The 24,002-nt window shown below is 38.0% G+C and overlaps 1 protein-coding gene across 1 annotated transcript in view; it reads left to right on the top strand.

Moving 5' to 3' along the window:
• The window catches only part of CSMD3 (CUB and Sushi multiple domains 3), a 608,404-nt gene that overhangs the window by 212,930 nt on the left and 371,472 nt on the right, over window positions 1-24,002 (top strand). Inside the window, exon 6 of the mRNA XM_069854554.1 lies at window positions 6,788-6,900. Coding sequence (XP_069710655.1) covers window positions 6,788-6,900 — 113 coding nt within the window. The remainder of the gene's footprint in view (window positions 1-6,787; window positions 6,901-24,002) is intronic.

Below are 24,002 nucleotides of genomic sequence, written 5' to 3'. Positions count from 1 at the left end.
ATGCTATAAGGAAGTGCAAACCAAATAAAATTTTGATACTCAGAAATGTTATTGTCTTATTTCTTCTGTAAATTGTGATTTACCCACAGTCTCAAAGCAAATAAGATGCAAAGATGGGGAAAATTACTGACACATCCACATGCATAGCTTTAGTCTTCTACAAATCCCTTAATTTGCAGCAAACGTGTGTTATTTCAGTAAGCAGATTTTTTTTCACCAAATATATTTTACATTAGGTAGCAGACTAATTCAAATATTGTTGACTGCACATAATGGTGAGACAGTTTAAATATCTGGTTCGCGGTCAATGATCTGAAGATTCTCCATGAACATTTCTAAGAGTTTATGAAGGACAACTGCAGAAGGGAAGCCTACTGTCTGTTGACTAAAATTTGCTATGCAGGATTCTGTGCAGTTTGAGGGAGAGCTATATCTTTTAAACTACAAACAAAGATGAGAAAGCTGCATTTTCTTTATGGTAGATATGGTGTTTTTCTTTAAATTTTGGGAAAATGGTGTAGATGATGCACTGTAGTTATGCTTGAAATAGTAGCTGGCACAGAAGTGCGTTGGACTGCCAATGCATTATGGTAATGGTGACCAGCTTTATAATTTGTTGAGAATATAAATTGATGTTAGAAAAGGGGCACTTATATGAGCAGAATAAGCAATCATTTTTTGCTAGCTGCCATTATAAATTCTGTCAGCTTGCAAATCTACTTTCTGGGAACAATCCCATAGCAAACACGAACTATAAAGATCAGATTTTAGGAACTGTGAATTTAATTAGAACTCAGCCAATGTCAGCGTGTGCTTAGTTAGCATCAAGTATAAACCATAGCTTTCAAAGTTAGATGTGTTAATGAATAATTGATTTGATAGGTAAACTTAACTAGATAGTAGCCATTTTAAAAATAAAAGCTGTCTTTTACTGTAAGCATGTTTAAAAGGCTAGGGTGAGGTTTTCTCATGCACTGGACATGAAACTTCTAGGGGTTTTTTTCACATGTGTTTGTGATTCTTAAAAAGAAACTTTGTTATAGGCAGAATAACTACTAGTCGAAATAGGAAACGTTTTACAGCCTTATTTTTGTTTCAGTTATTCAGTTAGACCTCTTCCAGTAATAGGTCTGTTCTCAGTAGGTAAGCAGTGAAAGGTTGTTACCTCTTTGCTTAACAATTTCTTTAGTTACAGGGTGAGAATTTAAATAAAAGAGCTGTTTTGTCTTGCATCATTAGATAATAGTATTATACAGAGAAATAGCTGTACCAAAAAGAACAGCTAATTAAACCTCTAACTTCCAAAACCCAAGCATCACACTGAAGTACACTTCTTACATTTGTAACAAGATATTCATAACTTAAACACACCCTCTAACAGTCATAAAGTGACCTTATACTGAAATTCACAGTGACAATGCAGAAACATTTAATGATTTCTAATTAAATGCAGACTTCTACCTCTTGCTGAATGCATGTTGTAGCACAATTCTCACTAATAGGTACAGAGCAATGTGCAAATGCAATTTAATAGCTAGAAAAATGCACTGTATAGTAAAACTAAGCAGGAAAGGAAATTCAGCTAGTTCAGGGCTTTTATTTAATGAAATTCTGTATCTCAATGTGATATATAACTTCATGAAATTTCCAGTGGTTTGCAGGAGAATATTTTGGTCCTGGCTGAGTGGCAAATCGGAAAAAAACAGAGCTAAAAGTCCCACTGTGCACCTTAATCATAGAATCATAGAATAGTTAGGGTTGGAAGGGGCCTTAAAGATCATGTAGTTACAACACCCCTGCCATGGGCAGGGACATCCCACTAAATCAGATTACCCAAGGCCCCATCCAGCCTGGCCTTGAACACCTCCAGGGATGGGGCATATACAACTTGCCTTTGCAACCCGTTCCAGTGCCTCACCACTCGCATGGTCATTGTCTCTAACAACACTAAGCCAACTGAAAATCTGGAAGCAATTAACGGTGGGGCTGCACACATTCCTTAGGGCTGACCCTCCCTAAAGAAATCTGATTTACTGTGAGAATGGAAGCAACTTCATTCAGTGTTATGAAGGTCAGTTGCCCATTTAGCTCTGGCACAATTCCAAGACAAGGCTTGGGGAAATAAGAACTACTTCCTGGTCTAGGAACTATTTCACACTAATGAAATAATGGGAAATACTTTCACACTAATGAAATAATGGGAAATACGAGTGTTGAGTGCAAGATGAATGGGAAAAATTTGACTTCCTAGCCCTTAGGTAGGCAAGAGAACCCCTGACATTTAGCATTAATTAATATTTTCCATGTTAAGTTTTTAGGCTTTAGGCTTGTCCTTCATCTGTAGTCTAAAGGACAGACAGAAAGCTCAGATATAACTCTAGGCACTGTATGAAGACAAAGAGGAACAAAAATTTGTTCTCCATAAACTTGCCTTTGCTTTCTTGACCTTACAGTTAATTTACATTACTATTTTAGCTAGCTGTGCTTTCGCATACTGCTACCACAATATGATTCTAAACCTTGTATACACTTACAGTGATGCAAAGAATAGACCGTTAGAAGACGCCGCTGTTCTGTCTGGTCAAAACTTTGCTCTTTTTATGGTGATAGTCCAAACACTTAATATAATAAATTTATTTTCAGAAATAGTGTTTAGAGAAACTGAGATGTCTAATGAAAACAAGTTGACGCAACTTGAAGTGAAATAGAGTCAAAATATTTTATTTAGATGGTGAAATATTTTGGTTTGATTTTTTTTGTAGTTTTGATTATACCACTTTTATTTTTTAAAATAATCAAATTCATCTCACTTTACTACAAAGCTTATCATAGGACAGCTGGAAAAAAACAATTTAACTCTATAAATAAAAGTGAAGCTGTATTTCAGCACAGACTACTGTGTGAAATTATCCAGACATTTTTTTTAATAAGGAATTTCAAATTGTCAAATTCATTTATACTTGAAAAGCATGCCTTTTTCAAGAAAACTGAGAGCAAAAGTTTCTAATTGAATAATGAGGGGTAAGGGAGGACTGTGCAATACAGAAGAGTATGTGCAGGCATTCACCAGTCAATTGCTGATTTGATTTTAGTTGTAAGAGCCAGAGCTTAGAACTTGCAGTATTTTTCTTAGAATTTTCTTTTAGTTACTTGTCTCCTAGGTGACTGAAACGGCTTTCTCTTTCTGTGCATGAGTTTCTCTGTCTGCAAAACGGCGATAACAGTATTGATAATGACATTATTGCATTTTTCAAAGTCACTTCAAAGGTTAGATGAAAAGTCCTTTATAAAAGCAAGGAATTTCTAAAAAAGAATCCACTCATTCTCTCACTTGTGGATTGTCTGAATACCTTTATGAACTGTTTCACTGAAGCCTTCCCTTGTCTTCCCTTGCCTTCCTTTCCCAAAAATGGAAGCCGAACCTGCAATATCTGAACATAAAATGGTATACTTGAACTACAGGAAGAGCTCTGTTTAGAAATAAATGGAAAGATATAGTTAAGTATGTTGACGTCCTGAAGATCTCTCTTACTTGTCTTTATGTTTTTTTGTATTATAAATGGAAGGATTGTTTATTTAAAGCTTATTCACCTTCTTTCAAACTATAACAAGTCATCTAATAAAAAAAAATATTAAATCTAATTCAGACCTTCCTAATGAGCAAGTCAAGACGAAAGACTACAGTAATTGAAGTAATGTCCAGACGCTAAAAAAAAAACAAACAGAAAAAAAATAAAAAATCCAGATGATTTTGCATACTGGGTCTAGCGGTTTAGATTTAATTTTCTTCATAGAATACTACATTGTGCTGTGTTTTGGATTTCTGGCTAAATCTAAGCTGTTAGTGCACCAGCAGTTTTGTTAAGTACTGCTTGCACAGCATCAAGGCTTTCTTTATCCCTCGCTCCATTCCCATAGTGAGCAGGCCAGGATAGAGAAGGTGCTGGGAAAGACAAAACCTACACAGCTGATGTAAAGTGACCAAAATGATATTCCATACCTATTAACATCATAGTCAACAATTAAAGATGAGGAGAGGGACTGGAGGGCACATAGCTATTTCTTGGAGACTGGCTTGGTTTATCTACTCGTGGGAAGTGGTGAATTATTCCTTTTGTATCAATTGGATTACTTCTGTATTTTTCTCCCATCTTCACTTATTAAATTGACTTCTGGAGAGTCTTTATTTTTACAGAGGAGTTTTCCTGCTTTTGCTCTTTATGGTCTCTCCCCTATCCTGCTGATGGGGGAATGGAGGGGAGTGAGTGAGTTGCTCTGTAGTGCTTAGCTGCTAGCTGATGTCAATCAACTACAATTCCCTACTTGCTTGTACTTTCAATAACCGATTTTGAGATTCACTGAAGTTAAAAAAAAGAAGATTATGACTTTAGAAGAAGGGGCAGACAACTTGGGATGATTACAAAGATGTTGTGAGGTTACGTTGGATGAAAATTAGAAGGGCCAAAGCCCACCTGGAACTTAATCTGGTTAGTGTCACAGAAGACAATTAAAAGTGTTTCTATAAAAACATTAGCAACAAAAGCAGGGCTAAGGGGAATCTTCATCCTTCAGCGGATGCAGGCCAGAAATATAGTGACAAAGGAAGAGGAAAAAGCTGAAGTACTTGATGACTCCATTGTCTCAGTCTTTAATAAAAAGTCTGGTTGTTCTCTGGGTACCCAGCCCCCTGAAAAAGAAGACAGGGATTGGAAGCAGAATGAATCATAGAATCACAGAATCACTAGGTTGGAAAAGACCCACAGGATCATCAAGTTCAACCATTCCTATCAGTCACTAAACCATACCCCTCAGCACCTCATCCATCCGTCTTTTAAACACCTCCAGGGAAGGTGAATCAACCACTCTCCTGGGCAGCCTGTTCCAGTGCCCAATGACACTTTCCGTGAGTTTTTTTTCTGATGTCCAGCCTGAACCTCCTCTGGCGGAGCTTGAGACCAGTCCTTCTTGTCCTGTCCCTTGTCACTTGGGAGAAGAGGCCAGCACCCTCCTTTCTACAACAATAAGGTCTCCCCTCAGCCTCATCTTCTCTAGGCTAAACAACCCCAGCTCTCTCAGACGCTCCTCGTAAGTCTTGTTCTCCAGCCCCCTCACCAGCTTCGTTGCTCTTCTCTGGACACACTCCAGAGCCTCAACATCCTTCTTGTGGTGAGGGGCCCAGAACTGAACACAGGATTCGAGGAGCGGTCTCACCAGTGCCGAGTACAGTGGGAGAAAAACCTCCCTGGACCTGCTGGTCACACCGTTTCTGATACAAGCCATGATGCCATTGGCCTTCTTGGCCACCTGGGCACACTGCTGGCTCATGTTAAGTTGCTGTCAACCAGCATCCCCAGGTCTTTCTCCTCCAGGCAGCTTTCTAGCCAGACTTCTCCTAGTCTGTAGCACTGCATAGGGTTGCTGTGCCCCAAGTGCAGGACCCGGCATTTGGCCTTGTTAAACCTCATCCCATTGGTCTCAGCCCAGCAGTCCAGCCTGTTTAGATCCCTTTGCAGAGCCTCCCTACCCTCCAGCAGATTGACACTTCCACCCAGCTTAGTGTCATCTTCAAACTTGCTAAGGGTGCTCTCAATGCCTTCATCCATGTCATTGATAAAGACACTGAACAGGGCTGGACCCAGCACTGAGCCCTGGAAAATATGGAAAGGATCTGGGAGTGTTGGTCAATACTTGTCTGAGTGTGAGCTGGCAGCATGCTCAGGTGGCTAAGAAGTCCAATAGCATCCTGTCTTGTATTAGAAAAGGTGTGGCCAGCAGTACTAGAGAAGTGACTGTCCCCCTGTATTTGTCACTGGTGAGGCTGCACCTCTAATGCTAGGTTCAGTTTTGGATCCCTCAGTAGAAAAAAGTCATTGAGTGTCTGGAGCATTTGCAAAGAAGAGCAACAAAATTGATGAAGGGCCTGGAACAGGAAAGGAGGCTGAAGGGAGACCTTATTGCTCTCTACAACTACCTGAAAAGTGGTTTTAGTGTGGTGGTTATTGACCTCTTCTCCCATGTAACAATAAGAAATGGCCTCAAGTTATGCCAGGGGAGCTTTAGATGGGAATTTAAATTATATTCTGTCACTGAAAGGGTTATTAAGCATTGGAACAAGCTGCCCAGGGAAGTGGTTAAGTCACCATCACTGGAGATATTTAAATGATGGTTAGGTAATGCTTAAGGACATGGTTTAATTGAGGCATTGGCAGCACTAGGTTTATGGTTAGACTTGATGATCTTAAAGGTCTTTTCCAACATAAACAAATCTATGATTCTGTGATGGAATATTTTTAATTTCTTTGTACCCTGAATTGAGAAAAATACTACTCTTGAAAAATAGGTGTTTCATAGTTGTAGATCTCCGGTTTCATTGTTTGAACAGGAAAGTCACAGGGTACAATCCTTTACCTGATGGCAAAAGCAATGTTCTGCTTATCCTATTGACTGAACTGGATAGACACAAACTCCTTCTAGCCTGAGTGTCATATACTTATATCATGTGACTGCTGTGCCTGACCAGTAATGTGACTGCGTAGTTTCTGGATTAGTGCTTATTTGTACCCACTCAGTCGCTCATGCAGAATGTACAATCTTGTTCGTTCATGCTTGTGGTAATAGTATTCTGTCATAAATAAGAAGTCCAACAGAAGGCATGTCAATGAATGTGTGGGCTTTTTTTAAAAAAAAAGTTGTCCATACAAGACCTTTATCAAAGGTTTTTTAGTATCTATTGATCTTCAGCCTTGATAATTTCTCAATCTTTTTTATTTTATTTTTTTTTAATCAGGCTTTCTGGAATGAATATACCTCCTCCAGTCATCAGCAACAAAAACTGGCTGAGGCTACGTTTTGTAACAGACAGCAATCACCGATACCGTGGATTTAGTGCTCACTACCAAGGTACATTTAAAGAAATATATTTTTTGCTGTGATTGTTTTTGTTAATGAAAAACAGTCCCTGAAGCTGTAGAGCATATGGGAAGGGCCATTTTAAAAAGTCCTCAAAAAAGTACAGTTTGTATTTGCATAAATGGTAAATTCAACATGCTCTATCCAATTACAGTATGTTAGGTTATGCGTGATGTATTATCTAAATGCAATTATAAAAATGTACAGCAGATATCTACTTCACTTTACCCTGTGCAAATAGCTTTTAAAATGGCCCTAGTATTCTGAAAGATACTAACAGATACAGAAATAATGTTTTGTTCATTAAAATGTGTAAATGCATCAACGGTAGTACAAGTCATGTTTGTTAAACAGTGAGTACGTTTCCATTTACTAATGTACCATTTAATCACTATTAGCTCTTACTACCTATTTCTGAATGTGTTGTTCTATTAAGGGTTTAATTAACCTGTAAGATTCTTATCCACTGTTTTTATGAACAAGCATTATTTTGATTGAGTGAAAGTATCTGAATCATTAACTTGGGAATATCACCGTTTGGAACAAGGTCATTAGAATGATGAAGTAATAAAGAAAACTGAGCTTCATATGTGTTTGATAATACTGTCTGCTTTTTCACAAGCATTAGTGTTAATAATATTTTCCATATCTACAGTGTATCAATGGATCTTCAGGGAACAGTAGCCCTTTTTGTACTTCTGTGCTTTTCCATTTATCTAATTAAAAAAAAATCACAGCATTCTGAATGAGATTTAGTTTAGGAATCTATTTTACAGTTTTCTATGGGAAATTTAGCATAGGAAGACAATACCTACATAAATGTTTGCAGAATCTGATAAAAATAATCAACCAATGTAAAAATTTCAACTAACAAAAGACTAAGACTAATTTTTTCAAGTGATTGATCTTTTATAATAATGAACACTTTAGAACTCTGTGCGATTGCCTCAGATAATATATTCTATAAAAGAACTGAGCAAATTTGTCTACTATTTCAGTAAATATTGTATATCTCTATTTAGACTTCCCAAGTTCATAGATGTTCTGGAACATATATTCTGAGTGAATTTAGGTAAATGAGCCTTCGTACTGTAGCTCCAGGACTGCTATAACTGTTTACAAAAAGCACTGACTCATTTTTTGTATAGTATCTGTCATACCCAATACAATAAACCACACCCTTTACTGAGAAATCACTAGCTTACCAGACTGTTGAAAGATATGAATAGGAAGTTGCTCTGTTAGATCCTACACCACAATTGAAAAAAACCCATGTGAAAATTATTTTGGTGGTTTCTGTGAAGAAATATGGATCGTTGAGATGTTAATTTTTGAACTACCAAGAAAAGGAGAACAAGCTGTGTCTCAGATGACACACATACTTACATTCCTGCTGAAAGAGTGAGGTAATAGGTAATGAAAGGGAATAGACTTGTGTTTAGTTTCAAAATGTGGTTTTTTCAAGTCATATTAAATGCATGAGTTGATAGGTGTGGAAGAATTGAATATACTGTAGATCTCCTACTTCTCTTTACCTCCTAAGTTTGTGGTGATTACATTATGGGGTTTTCAACATTGTGTTGGTTTGAAATCTACTTTTTAGTGGTATATAGATGAATGTATGTTAATGTGTACTCTGTAGTAAGTTGTGAAATTTTGCAGTAGTTCACAATGCTTAAAATAAATAAAATACCTTTTACAACACTTTAAAAAACATAGGTTCTCCGTAAATAATTTCAACATGAAAAAGTATTAAACGTGCATACCCAAGCATGTAAGTTGAATAAAATTTAATCTTGATAGAAAGAAATGGAAAAATGCATTGTAAGGTATTTGTGAGGAGTGGTTTCTGTGTTGGTGGTAGGCTAAGGGTGAGAGTTTCAGGAAATTAAATAAGTGTGCTAAAAATTTTTCATATGTTTAAAAAACAAATAAAAATGTATAATACAAAATATTTCATTTTGTTAAGAAATTAAGTCTTAGAATCATAGAATCACCAGGTTGGAAAAGACCTCTTGGATCATTGAGTCCAACCATTCCTATCTGGTGTACCCATCTTTTAAACCCCCTCAGGGATGGTGACTCGACCACCTCCCTGGGCAGCCTATTTTTCCTGATGCCCAGCCTGAACCTCCCCTGGCAGAGCTTGAGGCCATTCCCTCTTGTCCTGTCCCCTGTCACTTGGGAGAAGAGGCCAGCACCCTCCTCTCCACAACCTCCTTTCAGGTAGTTTTAAAGAGCAATGAGGCCTCCCCAAAGCCTCATCTTCTCTAGGCTAAATAATCCCAGTTCTCTCAGATGCTTATCGTAAGACTTGTTCTCCAGCCGCTTCACCAGTCTCGTTGCTAGTCTCTGGACTTGCTCCAGAGCCTCAACATCCTTCTTATGGTGAGGGACCCAGAACTGAACACAGGATTCAAGGAGCGGTCTCACCAGTGCCGAGTACAGAGGGAGAATAACCTCCCTGGACCTGCTGGCCACACCATTTCTGATACAAGCTAAGATGCCATTGGCTTTCTTGGCCACCTGGGGACACTGCTGGCTCATGTTCAGTTGGCTGTCAACCAACACTCCCAGGTCCTTCTCCTCCAGGCAGATTTCTGGCCACTGTTCCTCTAGTCTGTAGCACTGCATAGGGTTGTTGTGCCCCAAGTGCAGGACCCGGCACTTGGCCTTGTTGAACCTCATGCCACTGATTTCAGCCCAGTGATCCAGCCTGTTCAGATCCCTTTGCAGAGCCTCCCGACCCTCCAGCAGATCGACACTTCCACCCAGCTTAGTGTTGTCTGCAAACTTGCTAAGGTTTCACTCAATGCCTTCATCCAGGTCATTGATAAAGACATTGAACAGGGCTGGACCCAGCACTGAGCCCTGGGGGACACCACTTGTGACAGGCCTCCAGCCTGTCAGAGTTAGTTAACTCCACTTACCACCACTCTCTGGGCCTGGCCATCCAACCAGTTTTCCACCCAGGAGAGTGTGTACCTTTCCAGGACAGAGGCAGAGAGTTTCCTAAGCAGAAGACAGTTTCCTAAGCAGAAAGTCTTTATTTTTTTCCAGTTAAATACAACTTAAGCCTTTCTGTAAAGTCATTTTCAAACAGTAGTTTTACTGGCAAGCTGACATGAATTGTCACAGAATCTTCCAGGTAACTGGTAAAAGGCAAAAACTTATTCCAAAAAGCCATGCAGCACAGATGCTGTTTTTCTGTTCAGGAGTTTATTTCAGCATCACTTTTGAGAGCGTGTCTGTTAATGCTTTCAATGGCCTGTAATATCATTGTACTACATTGCAATAACTGCTGTAAAACCCCACTCTTTTCCCTATAAGTTAACATACATATTGTCTTAACTGTAACATCTTTCTGACTTCCTTTGAATTTCATATTTCCTATGTTGTTACACTATAGTCAGAATCAGTAATTTCTTAACAATTTATCTACTTTAACCTTATTCTATTCTTGCATCTTTTGAAGGAGCCATACTCCAAAATCTGAACCTCAAAACAATGCATACTTCTTAGTCCATCGCTGCTTGACGCTTCAATACTCTTTTCATCTAATCACTTCCTTGTCTTGATGATTTTGTTTGCACAACTATATAATTTGTGTTAGTATATTTGAGTGCTGGTTTGACCTGAGCAGCAGCAAAGCACTCACAGCCACTCCTGACCACACCAGGTAGGTCAAATTTACACCTTCTCAAGTTTAGAGAAAAATCTCACAATGCTCTATTGCCATTCCTCAATGAGACAAAATTTAGCCTCTACAAGTCTGATGTTGTCCTGCCCTTTCCATCTGCTTTTCCAGTGGATGATGTAGTTCAAATGCTACTTCTGAGATACATCTCAGCACATGGGGAGATGCTAATTCACAGCCCACTGCAATCCTGTATTGCTCAGAGTGTCTTTCAGAGGAGTTGAGGTTTAGAGGATTTAAGATGATTGACTTTGGACAGTACTTTTTCCACTTTGGCCTCAACTTGGTTAAGCCACTGCTGGTGTTTTACACCAGTTGCACAAGTCCGGGACTTACCAGATTGTTCATTTCTGGTATTATACCACTTGTGCCATGATCCAAGTAGCAGGAGTTGCAGGCTGTCAGAAGGTGAATTCCCTCCCAAGATGTGCCTGACTTTCCCTGGATTGGCAAGCAGCCTAGGGAGGAGGGAGTCATATTAAGTGGCCTAGCATCAGGTCACACCACCAGAAATGGAGCACTCTTTCCCTGGTCTTGTTCCTTCTTCTTAGTGTTCACTGCCTTTTCACAGAATCATAGAAAGGTTTGGACTGGAAGTGACTTTTACGGGGTATCTAGTCCAACCCCCTGCAGTGAGTAGGTACGTCTTCAATTAGATCAGGTTGCTCAGAGCCCCATCCAACCTAACCTTGAATCCTTACAGGGATGGGGCTTCTACCACCTTCCTGGGCAACCTCTTCCAGTGTTTCACGACCCCTATTGTAAAAAAAAATCTTTCTTATATCTAGTATAAATCTACCCTTCCTTAGTTTAAAACCATCACTCCTTGTCATATCACAACAGGCCTTGCTAAAAAGTCTGTCCCCATCTTTCCTGTAGGCTGCCTTTAACTACTGGAATGCCACTATAAAGTCTCCCTGTAGCCTTCTCTTCTCTGGGTTGAAGAACCCCAACTCTCTCAGCCTTTCTTCATTGGAGACGTGTTCTACCCCACTGTGATCATTTTTGTGGCCCTCCTCTAGACCTGCTACAACAGGTCCATATCCTGTGCTGAGGGCTCCAGAGCTGGATGTGGTACACCATGTGGGGTCTCCTGTTTTAAATACATTTTCACCAACATGCCACAGATGCTGGTGATGGGCTCAGTTGTGTCCTATGAAGCCAACTAGAACCAGCTGTGACCAGTATGTGGCAGCTGCTGACCTCCGATCACAGAGGCCACATGTGCACACCACCTGTGCCCCACTATGAAAACCCTACTCTTCGCACCAATTACAATCTGAAAAATCCTGTTGGCTGTTTCATTCAAATAAAAGAAAATAAACTAGTTTGATAGTCACTTTTTAGGCAGGATATGGAAGAGCCAAATTGTATTATCTTCTGTTCTGTTAAATTTATGAAAATTGCTTTTTTAAGATTCTTTTTCACAAGATACCCTCACATGGCCTGGCTTTAGTGTAGTATCTAAACCTACTGCGGCCTAGACACTCGAAAAGAAGACTAAAAATGATGCTATGCAAAGCCTTTAAATCTAGCTACATATGAGAAAAAAAAATCCATGAACAGAAACTACAGAGTATTAAACAATCTTTTATAAACATCCTTTTAATGTCATTAAGTATCATAATTTGCTTAATTTTCTGTTTAAGGCTTCAGTCTTGCAAACATCTTCAAAAATTTTTACTTCGGCTTATACAGAACAAATTAAATTTACTGAGATACATGAAACTATGGCAAACTCTCAGCTTCATATAAATACATTGTCATGCAAGATGTGTGTATTAATTTATTTTAATATACATTTCAACTCATAAAAGATATCAGATTATACAACATATGAAAGATATTGGTAAACGATTATCAGTTATATATGTAAATTATAAGAGAAACAAAATTTTTCCCTATCCAGGTTGTGGATTAACAAGACAAACTTATTCTTGCTTGTCTGATCACCCATGTTTCAGCACTTCTTTCTATTCGTTAAGGGTTCTTTGTCTTGATGTCTGCTGTCCTTATTGCTCTATTAAAACTCCTTTTGACTTTGAAACTGTTGGCTGAAGTAAAACTAAGGCTTCTTTGGATCTTCCTGAAACTGCTGCTGCAATGTTTCTTGGCATTGATAATCCTCTTTCACTGTTTCTAAAATTAGTTGTGCTTTTTTTACTCCACCCATTTGCAGTTCCTGTAAAAGTTCCTTTCCCTTGCTTTTTTCTGTTGGCTACTTTTTGTACTCTACCACATATGTATGACTCCACAATATTATCTAAGTGGACAGAAGGGATTAAGTTAGCTTCACAGTTTCCAGTCTTACAGGCTGATGTCTCCCTCCCTCTTCCTTTAAAGCTCTGGAAGCTTTCAGCAGTGGCCCTATTTGTGCTGTTTATTTCACCTGTGAAATCCATTTCTTAACTGCTTTTACTTCCTTTCCCCTTCCTTTTACCTCTGTTTAAGCTATGTACAGACTAATCCTTCTATAATGAACAAAACAGTATAAAATATGTCTATTGAGTGCACAATGAAAACTGCCTTCAATTAAGAATCTTGCTTACAGGAAAACACAGATGAAGAGATGAAATATATCCCTAAGATTGTCAGAATAGAATAAAATTTAGCTGTCATGCTCATGTTGAAAGGCATGCAAATGGTTACTCTGCTTAATATCTGACAGACATCTATGTAGAGCTGAAGTTGTATAAATGTCAGCACTTTCAGTATGTGATGCAGTATGGAGAAAATTGACATTGAAAAATTTTCTTTTTCTCTGCTTGATTTTCTATTGTTCTTTTCTTTTTCTTTCTGTCATTTTATATATGAATAGAAATGTATCTTCATTCATAAGTGATTTATGGATTTAGACATTTCTTAGATTTTTTTTTTTGTTGCTGTTGTTGGTTTTGCTTTGAAAGAGAAATTGAAGCAGTTGGCAGTCAGGTAAAGAACAAAAGTAAGTAGTATTAAGCTGCCTCAGAACATCATGGCTAGAGTTGCCAGAAGGGGAAAACTGTCTTTATCACTTTTTTTCCAAACATCTAACAATTTAAACAGACTTTGTCATTCATTCCTCAAATCAAAAGTTGTTGCAACAGTACACAGTACTACTGCTGGAAGACTCAGCAGTCATATAATGAAGTCTTAGGTGAGATTCAGCTCCAAGACACCAAAATGCAGATGTCTCTGTGCTGTAACCTATAGGTTTAAACACTTACAGGTACCTAAATACCCATTAAATTTGGGGTGCTCTGGGGCACCACTCAGCTGTACATGAATGTATGCGCACTGGCACATGAAATCACCTAGGGCATACAAGATATTTTTATGGCAGTGACAGAAGTGCAGAGACTCTTCTGGGTGACAAACCAAGGTGTTGCAAAACAGTACGTTAGGAAGTCTCAAAATTGCACCAAACCAAACTATGTATGGGCAACTGAATCTTTCCCATATCTAGCTAATCCTGTCAGCGCAGTTTACAGAGTGATTCAGCCAACCACATGTTAGGGTTTGAGTAGAGGTGTTCTGGAGTAAATGAGACACATCTGTGATGTGTAAGTTGGTGTGTGCAGAAAGATGCATTAAAAAATTATTCTGCCAGTGTTCTCAAAACTACATTGCACAGTTGTGAATATCCTTCCTGCCATGAAATAGCTGTAACCTAGCAGAAAAGTTTGGGTCAGCAAGATTTTTTGCACTTCATAGAGTGGGCTGAGGATCTGTTAAAAGCAGTGTAATGTAGAGCTAGATATAATTCCTTTTGAAGAATTTAAAAGGTGATCTGTGAAGCATAAGCAAAATTTAAGTTACTCTGTGCAGTAGCTTTGGTATCATAAGACCATAGGATAATTCAAGTTGGAATTGAACATCCTACTCAAAAGAAGCTGGGTGTTGAGACAAAACCAGGTTGCTCAGAGAAGTCTTATCTTGGTAAGTCCTAGGAAGGAGACTTCATAACATCTCGAGGCAACCTGTTCACAACTTCACTGTCTTCACAGGGTAGAAGTTTCTCTTTATATCTGCTCAGAACTTCTCTTTTTTCCACTTCTATCCTTTCCTCTTGTCCTCCCACCTCATGTGTATTGGAAGGCTCCTTTTCGGCCTCCATGAATTTCTTTTCTATGGGCTGAACAAGTCCAACTTTTCCAGCTTCCTCAGCCTCTCCTCAGGGGGCAAGTGCTTCAGTCCCAGACATCTTGGGGACCATCTGCCAAACTCCCTCCAGTTTATCAATTTCTTCCCAGGGCTCCTTCCTTTTGGTAAGCCTCAAACAGGATGCAGAACTAACAAGTGCTTAACAGAGAGGGAGATAATCCTTTCCATCAATGTATTTGCCATGCTTCTGTAAATGCAGTCCAGGATGCTGTTTGCTAGGGCACTTTGCTGGCTTACATTCATCTTGCTGTCTGACTGGACCCACAGGGCCTTTTCAGCAGAAGTGCTACCCAACCAGTCAAACCACAGTTTCCTGTTGCCAGAGTTTGAATTTGGCCATGTTTAATTTCATAGGATCCTTACTGGCCTGTTACTCCAGCCTGTTTTAGGTCCCTCTGGATGGCAAGCCTGCTTTCAAACACACTATATGTTCCTTCCAGTTTGATATTATTTGCAAACCTAATAAGAGTCCACTCTGCAGCCTCCTCCTGATCACTGATGAAGGTATTAAACAAGAGAGGTCACAAGATAAAGTCCTGCAGTGCTACACAGATTACAGTCCTCCAAGAAATGTATGACCCACTAATCACAAACCTACGACCCTTACCATCTAACCAGGATCTGTGCTCTGCTACTTGCCTTCCTCATTCCCCTTGAGGTCTTGAATTCATTTCACAGTAACCGCTGCCATGGCTACCATTGATTAGCACATCAACAAATGGCTCTTCCTTGTGAGTGAGTAGCAGGTCCAACTATGCGTCGCTGCTAGTTTGCCCATCCTGTATATCTATCAAGAAGTTGTCCCTGTCATCTTCCGAGAATCCATCACCACACTCCATTCATGTAAACTGTCCAACCACATCTCAGTTACTCTAGTGATTGCACCATTCTATGACAGCACGTGTACCTCCAGTTCCTCTTGTTTCTGTTCCAGGCTGACTGCACGTGTATATGTATATTGGAGACAGGGGTCTCTTTACCCTATTTTATTGATACCACAAAGCAAGAAGCTAGAAAGTCATGCTTTCTGGTATGACACTAGAAAATTATCAAAGTCTGTGAAAAATATTGACTTTCCATTTTTTTTTACATGGATGAATAGATTTTGTGATTGCATTCAGGAATTTTCAAGTCTTTGATTTGGATAAAAAGGTCATTTCATGTATCTTGAGGAAGTTGAATGGCTTGAAAGGATATTTAGCTGTCTCAATTAACTTAAAATTATTAATAACTTCATATAAATTTAATTTTTACTTCTGAGGGTATTATTTAGATTAAAATGACATGTGATCTTCTCAGAGAAGTTTTTTTCCAGTGTCAGCTTTGAGTTTCACTGGAAAATAAATTGATGCTGACCTACAGAGCTTATATTTGAGAATATGGTTGTCACAGGAGAGTTAGACTTGGGAATAGGATATATTCATAGGAAAAGAAAAAGGTGGAAAAAATACGTAGAACCTATATTATTCTAAATTTCTAGTTCAAATATCCACTTCCAAAAATATGTGATTCCAGTTTAAAGGTTATAATATTTTAAAACACTGAAACAGAAAAAATACTCAAAAAAATAAGCAAGGATATTGGTGCATATGTGTGTAAGTATCTGATGAGAGCGATTAACAAAGATGGAACCAAAGGTCTGTAGTGCTCAGTGGAAGTATAAATGGTAATAGGCACAAAATGAAATATGACCATTTAAACAGAAGAAACCTTTTTCTGTAAATGTAAATGAAAAATGGAACAAGTTTCCTAGGGAGGTTATGGAAGTCTCTGTCCCTGTAGAGAAAGAGTCTGGATACAGATTGGACACTGTTCTGAGGAATCTGCTTTAGTTGACCTACCTTTTGGCAGGCGAAGGAGGACTAAACATTCTGCAGTGGTGCCTTCCAACCTCAACCATTCCATGAACATCTGAAGTGTTCAAATATGCTGAGCAACCAGGAGTCTCAAAACTTGACGTCCTTAATTTCCATCAGCTAAGGGATATAAGAAGCATTTAAAACCAGCTGCCATTTCTGAAAATCAAATTGCTGTATTTTTAAACTTGCCAATAAATCTTTGTCATAGAAGATGCCTTATTGTGAACATTTATCTGTGCAACATAATACACTGCTGAGGAAAGAGACTTGCAGTAATTGAGGTAGCTACCTTGGTTATTAGTAACAATTTTGGCTATTGAAAAAGAACTCTGTCATTACTATCATTGTATCACGGTGCAAAATTGCCTGAAATGCTCATTAAGGCAATGCATACTTCTCTTAGGAATACATTTTAAATTTCTTTTAATGTATAAACATTTAGCTAAGACATCTTGAAATTGTCAGTTAATGGATCACTGGAGGCATCTCACCAGGAGGATTTTCCTGAGGCAAAGCTCTTGTTTTGCACTGGATGCCCACTTCATAGCTCAAACGTTCACTTACTGCACTCTTGATGCTGACAGCACATAATGTTCTGCAGGAAAAGCTTTATCTCTGTAAAGTTAAATGAATTTTGAATCAATTTCTATACTGAAGGAACCTTCTTCCTTTACAGAGAATTGTTTTCATCTCACTTAGGACTTGACCTTTCTTAAAATGCATTACTTTTTAGCCTGTCCTGACCTTTTAGATAAAACCAAGAAATAAAATATGGTACAGTTTCATTTATAAATCATTCAGCTTTGCATTACTTTATAATCATTTACTCTGTTTAGACATTAACTGTATTTATTCTGAGTGAGAAATAAGAGAATAATAGTAATGATAATACTTGTTAAATGTCATGTTTTGCTTTGTTCTTGGCCACTGTATTTTTCACAGTGATTAAGAGATGGCACTTGTCATAGTGCAGCAAGGGCTGATGGCTTCCTAAGAGCTGGTGATCTGGGGACCACAGACAGGGAGCAGGGCAGGCTAGGGGCAGACAGAGACAACCTCACTCCTGGGCATTTGACACCTCCGTGGGAACAGACTCAGGTCAAGGCCAGGGAGGGATGTTAGCCCAACAGCTGGGCAGGGCAAGGCCATGAGGAGCAGGGCACCAGCACTGCTTTGGCATCGCCGGGGCAAAGGCTAGGCTAGGGGTCCTTTACACACAGTCATGGGTGGAGTGAAGCCCAGGGGTGGCCCAGCAGTGCTATTTTAGGCCCATTTGAGCCCACAGAGTGCTGACAGTTGTTGAACAGTACTTCAGTGGTATTTATACAAAGAAACATAATTTATGTCTAGTATACAAAAATTTCAGTTCTAAAGTTATATGGATTATAATGCACTTACGGAGTATAAGGTTAGACACAGAATCTTATTATGTCTGGTAACAGTCTGGTAGTCTAAATTATCTATTATAGAAAAGCCTCAATAATAATAACACACATAAAAATTAAGAACTTCCTTCCTAATCTCCAGTACTTTTCTCTGGTATTATTTTCACACTTTTCAGCGTGCGTTGGGGACATCAATGAATTCATAGCATTGAAGGGTCTGTGTTGGGATGAGTGTGGTATTCACAGTGGTGACAAGATGTGGAGTGTCTTCCTCTTCAGTGTTGGAGTTCAATGGTTTCCTTTTATTTATTTTCTTAACACAGACTGCTTCTTTCTCATTGTTTACTAAAACCTGAAAGTTGCCGTTTAGCCTCCCTCAGCCCCAGTAAATATAAAGGGGCTTTGCTTGTTATGTAGTGACTATTTAGCTTTATCAGCTGTATTAGGCATTCTCAGAGCACGACATTCCTGAAATACAAACAGATTAGGAAATACTCACTTTACCACTACAAATAATTAAAAGTAGTGAAAACTATCTGAAGCCAAGGCAAGCTTTCATGGTGTCAACACAAATCTTGTGGCCATGTATTCCTAATGGTAAAATAATACTTATGGAGCTACAGTCTTCAGAATTCCTGTATCATTCCATTAATTTTGCTAGTCACTGGCAATCAATGCAAAAGATGTGCTTAGATATTAAGGTTTGTATTCTTTCCTATTTAGTGAACATATACAGACTAATATTAAGGTAAATGGACAAGACATCTTTACTGCAAGTGTGTTTTTGCCATTTGCCTAGTGAACCAACAGCCTTTCTAAGAACTTCACATTATTTCTACCAAGTATTAATCTGTTTAAAAACAAAAGGAAAATGTATTAGGTCTTGAAATTATCCTCCCTGTAGTGAGGATTAATATGTTGGATAAATCTTTGAAGTCTTAAATTAATTTAGTAATCATTAGCAGTAAGTTTGTATCAAATAGCTTCATGATGCCTAACACTGGATTTAGAATAGAAAATTTGGGCATTTAGGCTGCTTGTAGCAAAGATTAGATACCTGACCTAGATACTTGAAAGCAATGATACAGAGATTTTTTGATATTAAGAGTAAATAAAATAAAATTAGTACTGGTTTTATCATTCATTATTTTGCCATGCATCTGAAGGTTATTAAAAAAAAAACCCCAACTGGTAGGAGTGTCGAAGTTATCTCAAATCTCAGTATGTAGTACAAGCTTTAGCATGTATAGTTCTATCTGGAACTGTATATTTGATTTATGCATGCTAGATTATTACTTATAGCACTGAGCAGATATTAGGACGCTAATATTAATATTCCTCTGGCAGTAAAAGGAAAGTGTGAATTTCATTTTCTTGGTAAGAAAGGAGAGCATTACAATATAATGGCACGTCCAGGGTGATACAAGAAACAGAATTAGAAATCAGAACTTTTGAATTTGAAACTTATGGAAACCTCTGGTAAAATTTCCATAACACATGTTCCCATGAAAGTATATTTTGAAAAGATATATACTTTATAATAGTTTTAAACTTGCTTTAAAGCCTATTTGTTTGTTCGTTGTCTCTTTTTTTCTTTAGAAATGTAAATTATAGTGCACATACCAGCAATTAATTTAGGTTGCAATATTTTCCCTGTTATTCTTCTGCTTAAAATTTCAGAAGTTACTTTCCAAAACTATCCAAAATCCAATCATTAGAATCAAAGTTATGAAGGACTGGAGCTGCAGATTCTGTTGTGGTGTATGGTCCAAGCTAAGCAGATTGGTTTATATTTTGCACTACAGAATGCATCCAGTTTCCTTATGTCCTACATATTTCCAGATTACTTAAAACAAAATGAAACTTATCTTTTGTTACATGGTTGCTGTATACAATGCTTTGTACATAGTCTGTATAGTAATTATTCTTGAAGATTTACCTATTTAATTTTATCTGAAATAAATCCTTATCTTGCACCATGATTCACAAGGGCAAATAGCAAAGAAAATAAATATATGAGACAATACTGGCAAGGCTTTTTAGTTGACAAATACAACAAAGATACTCTTTCAGAAGATAACAGCTAGTAAATAAGGCCAATAGATGTGAATACTTTAATTCACAGAATCACAGAATCACAAGGGTGGAAAAGACCAACAGGATCATCGAGTCCAACCATTCCCATCAATCACTAAGCCATGCCCCTCAGCACCTCATCCACCATCTTTTAAACACCTCCAGGGAAGGTGACTCAACCACTTCCCTGGGCAGCCTATTCCAGTGCCCAGTGACCGTTTTCCATGAAAAATCTTTTTCTGATGTCAAGCCTGAACCTCCCCTGGCGGAACTTGAGGCCATTCCTCCTTGTCCTGTCCCCTGTTACTTGGGAGAAAAGACCAGCTCCCTCCTCTCTACATCCTCCTTTCAGGTAGTTGTAGAGAGCAATAAGGTCTCCCTCAGCCTCCTCTTCTCCAGGCTAAACAACCACAGGTCTCTCAGCTGCTCTTCATAAGCCTTGTTCTCTAGCTCCTTCACCAGCTTCTTTGCTCTTCTCTGGACACGCTCCAGTGCCTCCACATCCTTCTTGTGGTCAGCATTCCCAGCATTTTATCATTAGTTTCATAGATTTCTCAAAAATTGTTTAAAGACAGTCATGAAAAATTTATAATATTTTTGTAGATTATGGTGGATTCCATGGATTTATCTTGTATTGATTTGCACCTCTTCTGAGAGGAAAGCAGAGCATGACTGACTGCCACAAATGATCATAATTACTTTGTATCTCAAGTCACTGATTTCTTGTTTACAAATATTCTTTTGTGTCAAAGTCTGGTCTTGGTTTTGTTTTTTTTCTTAAAAGTATTAAGCCTTTCAAACATATTTTCCCACTGATGTTAAACCAATGTAAAGAACCATATCCATATGTGTTCTGTTGCTGGTCATTTTCATATTGTGTTTCTGTTAAACAAACATACCTTACTGGAATAAAATCTATTATTTGCATTATATATGTAAATGAAAAATAGTGGTAGTTCTCTGTGGAGTGGAGATAAACATGTTGAAGTGCTTGACACTTCTGTACAATAAAAAAGTTAAAGTTTTTAATAGTAAATAATTAATGTGTTTACTATATTTTCAGTGGCTGCTTAAAAACTCTTCAGGTGATCATAAATACACTGACAGAAGCATCTGACAAATCATGGAGACATTCATTTGTGTATACTGAAGGATGACAAAAATCTTTGTCTCCTGAATCCCTGAAAATTTCTAGTCAATGATTAATTGTTATTTTCAGATTGTTCTGGGATATGTCTTACTGCAGCATGTGATTTACATTTAAGATTAATCTAAAAGATGTAGAGAAAGAGAAGAAAGAAATAACAATAGAGAGTTTCAAAAAGGAGATACAGAAAAAAATGCAAGTGAGAAAAATAATGAGAATGCAGTAATGCAAAGAAATGCCTTTTGAGATAAAAAAAGAAATAAAAATGTAATTTTCAATCAATTCACACAAATTGTGGAGAACATGGAGGCAATAGGAAGCAAAAAGTATATGTATTAAACTTCTTTCTGGAGAGCGTTTGAAGTCTTTGCTATTTGGTTAAATCCAGGGATTGTTGCCTTTTTGAACTGATGTCTAGAAACTTGTTTAAACCTTATTTTATTAATTCATGTATTTCCTTAAATCCAAAGGTTTTTTTTCCTTCCTGAATAACTGAGAAGTGAAAATTTATTTCGTTGGAAGGATGCTTTACATCAGCCATTTATACTGCTTTTATAGTCTCAAATGTATTTTTGCATTTTGCATTCCTTTATTTTCTATTACCTGCAAATCAACAGAAGCAAAAATGTAATTTGAACATAAGAGTGGGTAAACATACTAGAAATTTATGAAGAATAAAAAAAATTTGTGAAAATAATAAGGCTTCAATGATATCTGAAAAAAAATCGGAGTCAAATAAGTTGATATATCTACAGTAACTTTGACAGATCCAGAATGCATACTTCTAATTTAATTTATAAAATTATTGGAAAGTCTTGCAGGCAGCAGATATGTAATGACAGGGAACATCAAAGAGAACAGTTAATTAAGATATTTTATTGGCACACTCACGCCCACGTCTCTCGCTTGCCTTCTTAATCAGATACGCAGGTCACTGCAAAGTTAGTTAGCTACGGGAAGGCTTTAATTTGGAATATTAAAAATATCTTGAGTGAAAGAAGAATGAAGATGCAATGTAATGATTACTCCTTTTTGAAATTCTACCTATAAGCCCCTCTTTTTAATCTTTAATGAAATATGCATTTTATTTTTACATAAACTGTCAAAACTTATTTCTCAATTACTCGTTGCAGAAGTATACAATAGCTTACTTCTTGCTATGAAGTTTCACAGGAAAAATCTCAGGCTAACCTCTTTAGCATTTTATTCGAGTGAGTCCTGTTTAGGTTCATCTGCCTTAAGGGCCTTTCAGTTTTTTTTGGGAAGTCTGTTGTTAGATCATACGTATTAGAAGGACTAATAAAGCCCTACATACTGAATTTATCCTGAATAAACAGGATAGTGAATAGTCCTGTTTGCTCTCACAGTTTGATCTCAATTTGATTCTCATGAAGTAATCAGCAAAATTATTTCAAATTAATTAGAATAGCTGCTAAACAGTAGCCTTAGATCCCATTTATTTGGTCTTAGGAACAATTTTCCAGTTTTCATCTGTTCTTCCACTGCTGAAGTTAAAAACATGTAAATTCAGAGGACAGTCATAAATGGGGCATATTCTACCTAGAGTCTAGTAACAAGTTGAGTACTGTGGGGTCTGTCCTGATACAAGTTCTATTTAATGTATTTATCTATGAGCTTGAATCAGTGACAGAGAGCAGTTTCACTGGATTTGCAAATGACACCGAAGTGTCAGTCAGCAATCAATATAGTCAAGGGCAGGGTTGCCATCCATCAGGACATAGTTGTGCTGGAGGAATGGGCTAAGAGGAATCTTAGGAAACTTAAGAGTGGCAAATGTAAAACTCTGCACCTGAGTAGGAAGAGCCTCTGGCAGCAGGACAGGCTGACACCAAGGAGCTCTGCTTGAAAAGACCCTGTGAGACAGGGCAGACAGCAAGCTAGCTGATGGTGACCAAGCAGTGCATCCTGGCAGCAAATAGGGCCAACAGCATCCTGAGTTATATTAACAGGAATGTAGCCAGCAGATCAAACAGAAGAGTTATTGTCCTGTACTGAGCACTCCTGTGACTACAGCTAGACTAGTGCACCAAGTTGTGGTCCCCATGATAGGAAAAATGAGTTAATTGCTGGAGCAAGTTAAGCAGAGGGCCGTCTGAGTAAAGGCTGAGAGAGATGGGCTTTTTCAGCCTAGAGAAGAGGGGAAAGCTAATAACAGCTCCCAAATGCCTGCAAGGGAGTTACTGAAAAGGCAGAGACAAGCTTTTCATGGTGGGAAGATGAGAGACAACTGATAAAATCTGAAATGAGATCTTCAGGCCATATATAAAGAGAAAATTTTCTTCTGTGAGGGAAGTCATGCATTTGAACAAATTGCTCATTTATGCAGTTTCCATCATAGGAGTTTTCCTCCAGACTCAACTGGATAAAGCCTTGAGCATCTGGTCTGACCTTCTGCCTGACCCTGGTTTAGCTTGTCTTAACAGCAGGAGACTTCCTGGGGTCAATTTCATCCTAAGGTATTTTGCAATCCTGTGGATAAAAAATTTTTAATTCCAGTGTTGCACAAACCAAACACTACACCATCCTACAAAATGCTCTTTGTTTTTTGATGAGTTTGACTCCTAATCAGCATAGTATTACTAACCACTCGACAAATAAATGTTTATTTGTCAATCAGCTGTCTCTGAAATAAAAGGAAATTTAGAAAATCTTTAAAACCTTTGCCAAACACTTGTTTATGAATCAGCTTCGTTAGTTGCATCTCAGATTTAGTGGAGGGCTTTCAACATAGTCAAGTTTTACTGGCCATGCTTTCAGCCCGTGAA

The sequence above is a fragment of the Phaenicophaeus curvirostris genome, chromosome 3 (assembly GCF_032191515.1).
Source record: "Phaenicophaeus curvirostris isolate KB17595 chromosome 3, BPBGC_Pcur_1.0, whole genome shotgun sequence".
NCBI classification, from domain to species: domain Eukaryota; kingdom Metazoa; phylum Chordata; class Aves; order Cuculiformes; family Cuculidae; genus Phaenicophaeus; species Phaenicophaeus curvirostris.
The sequence above is the reverse complement of the archived record's forward strand: the minus strand, read 5'-3'. Positions and strand labels throughout refer to the sequence as shown.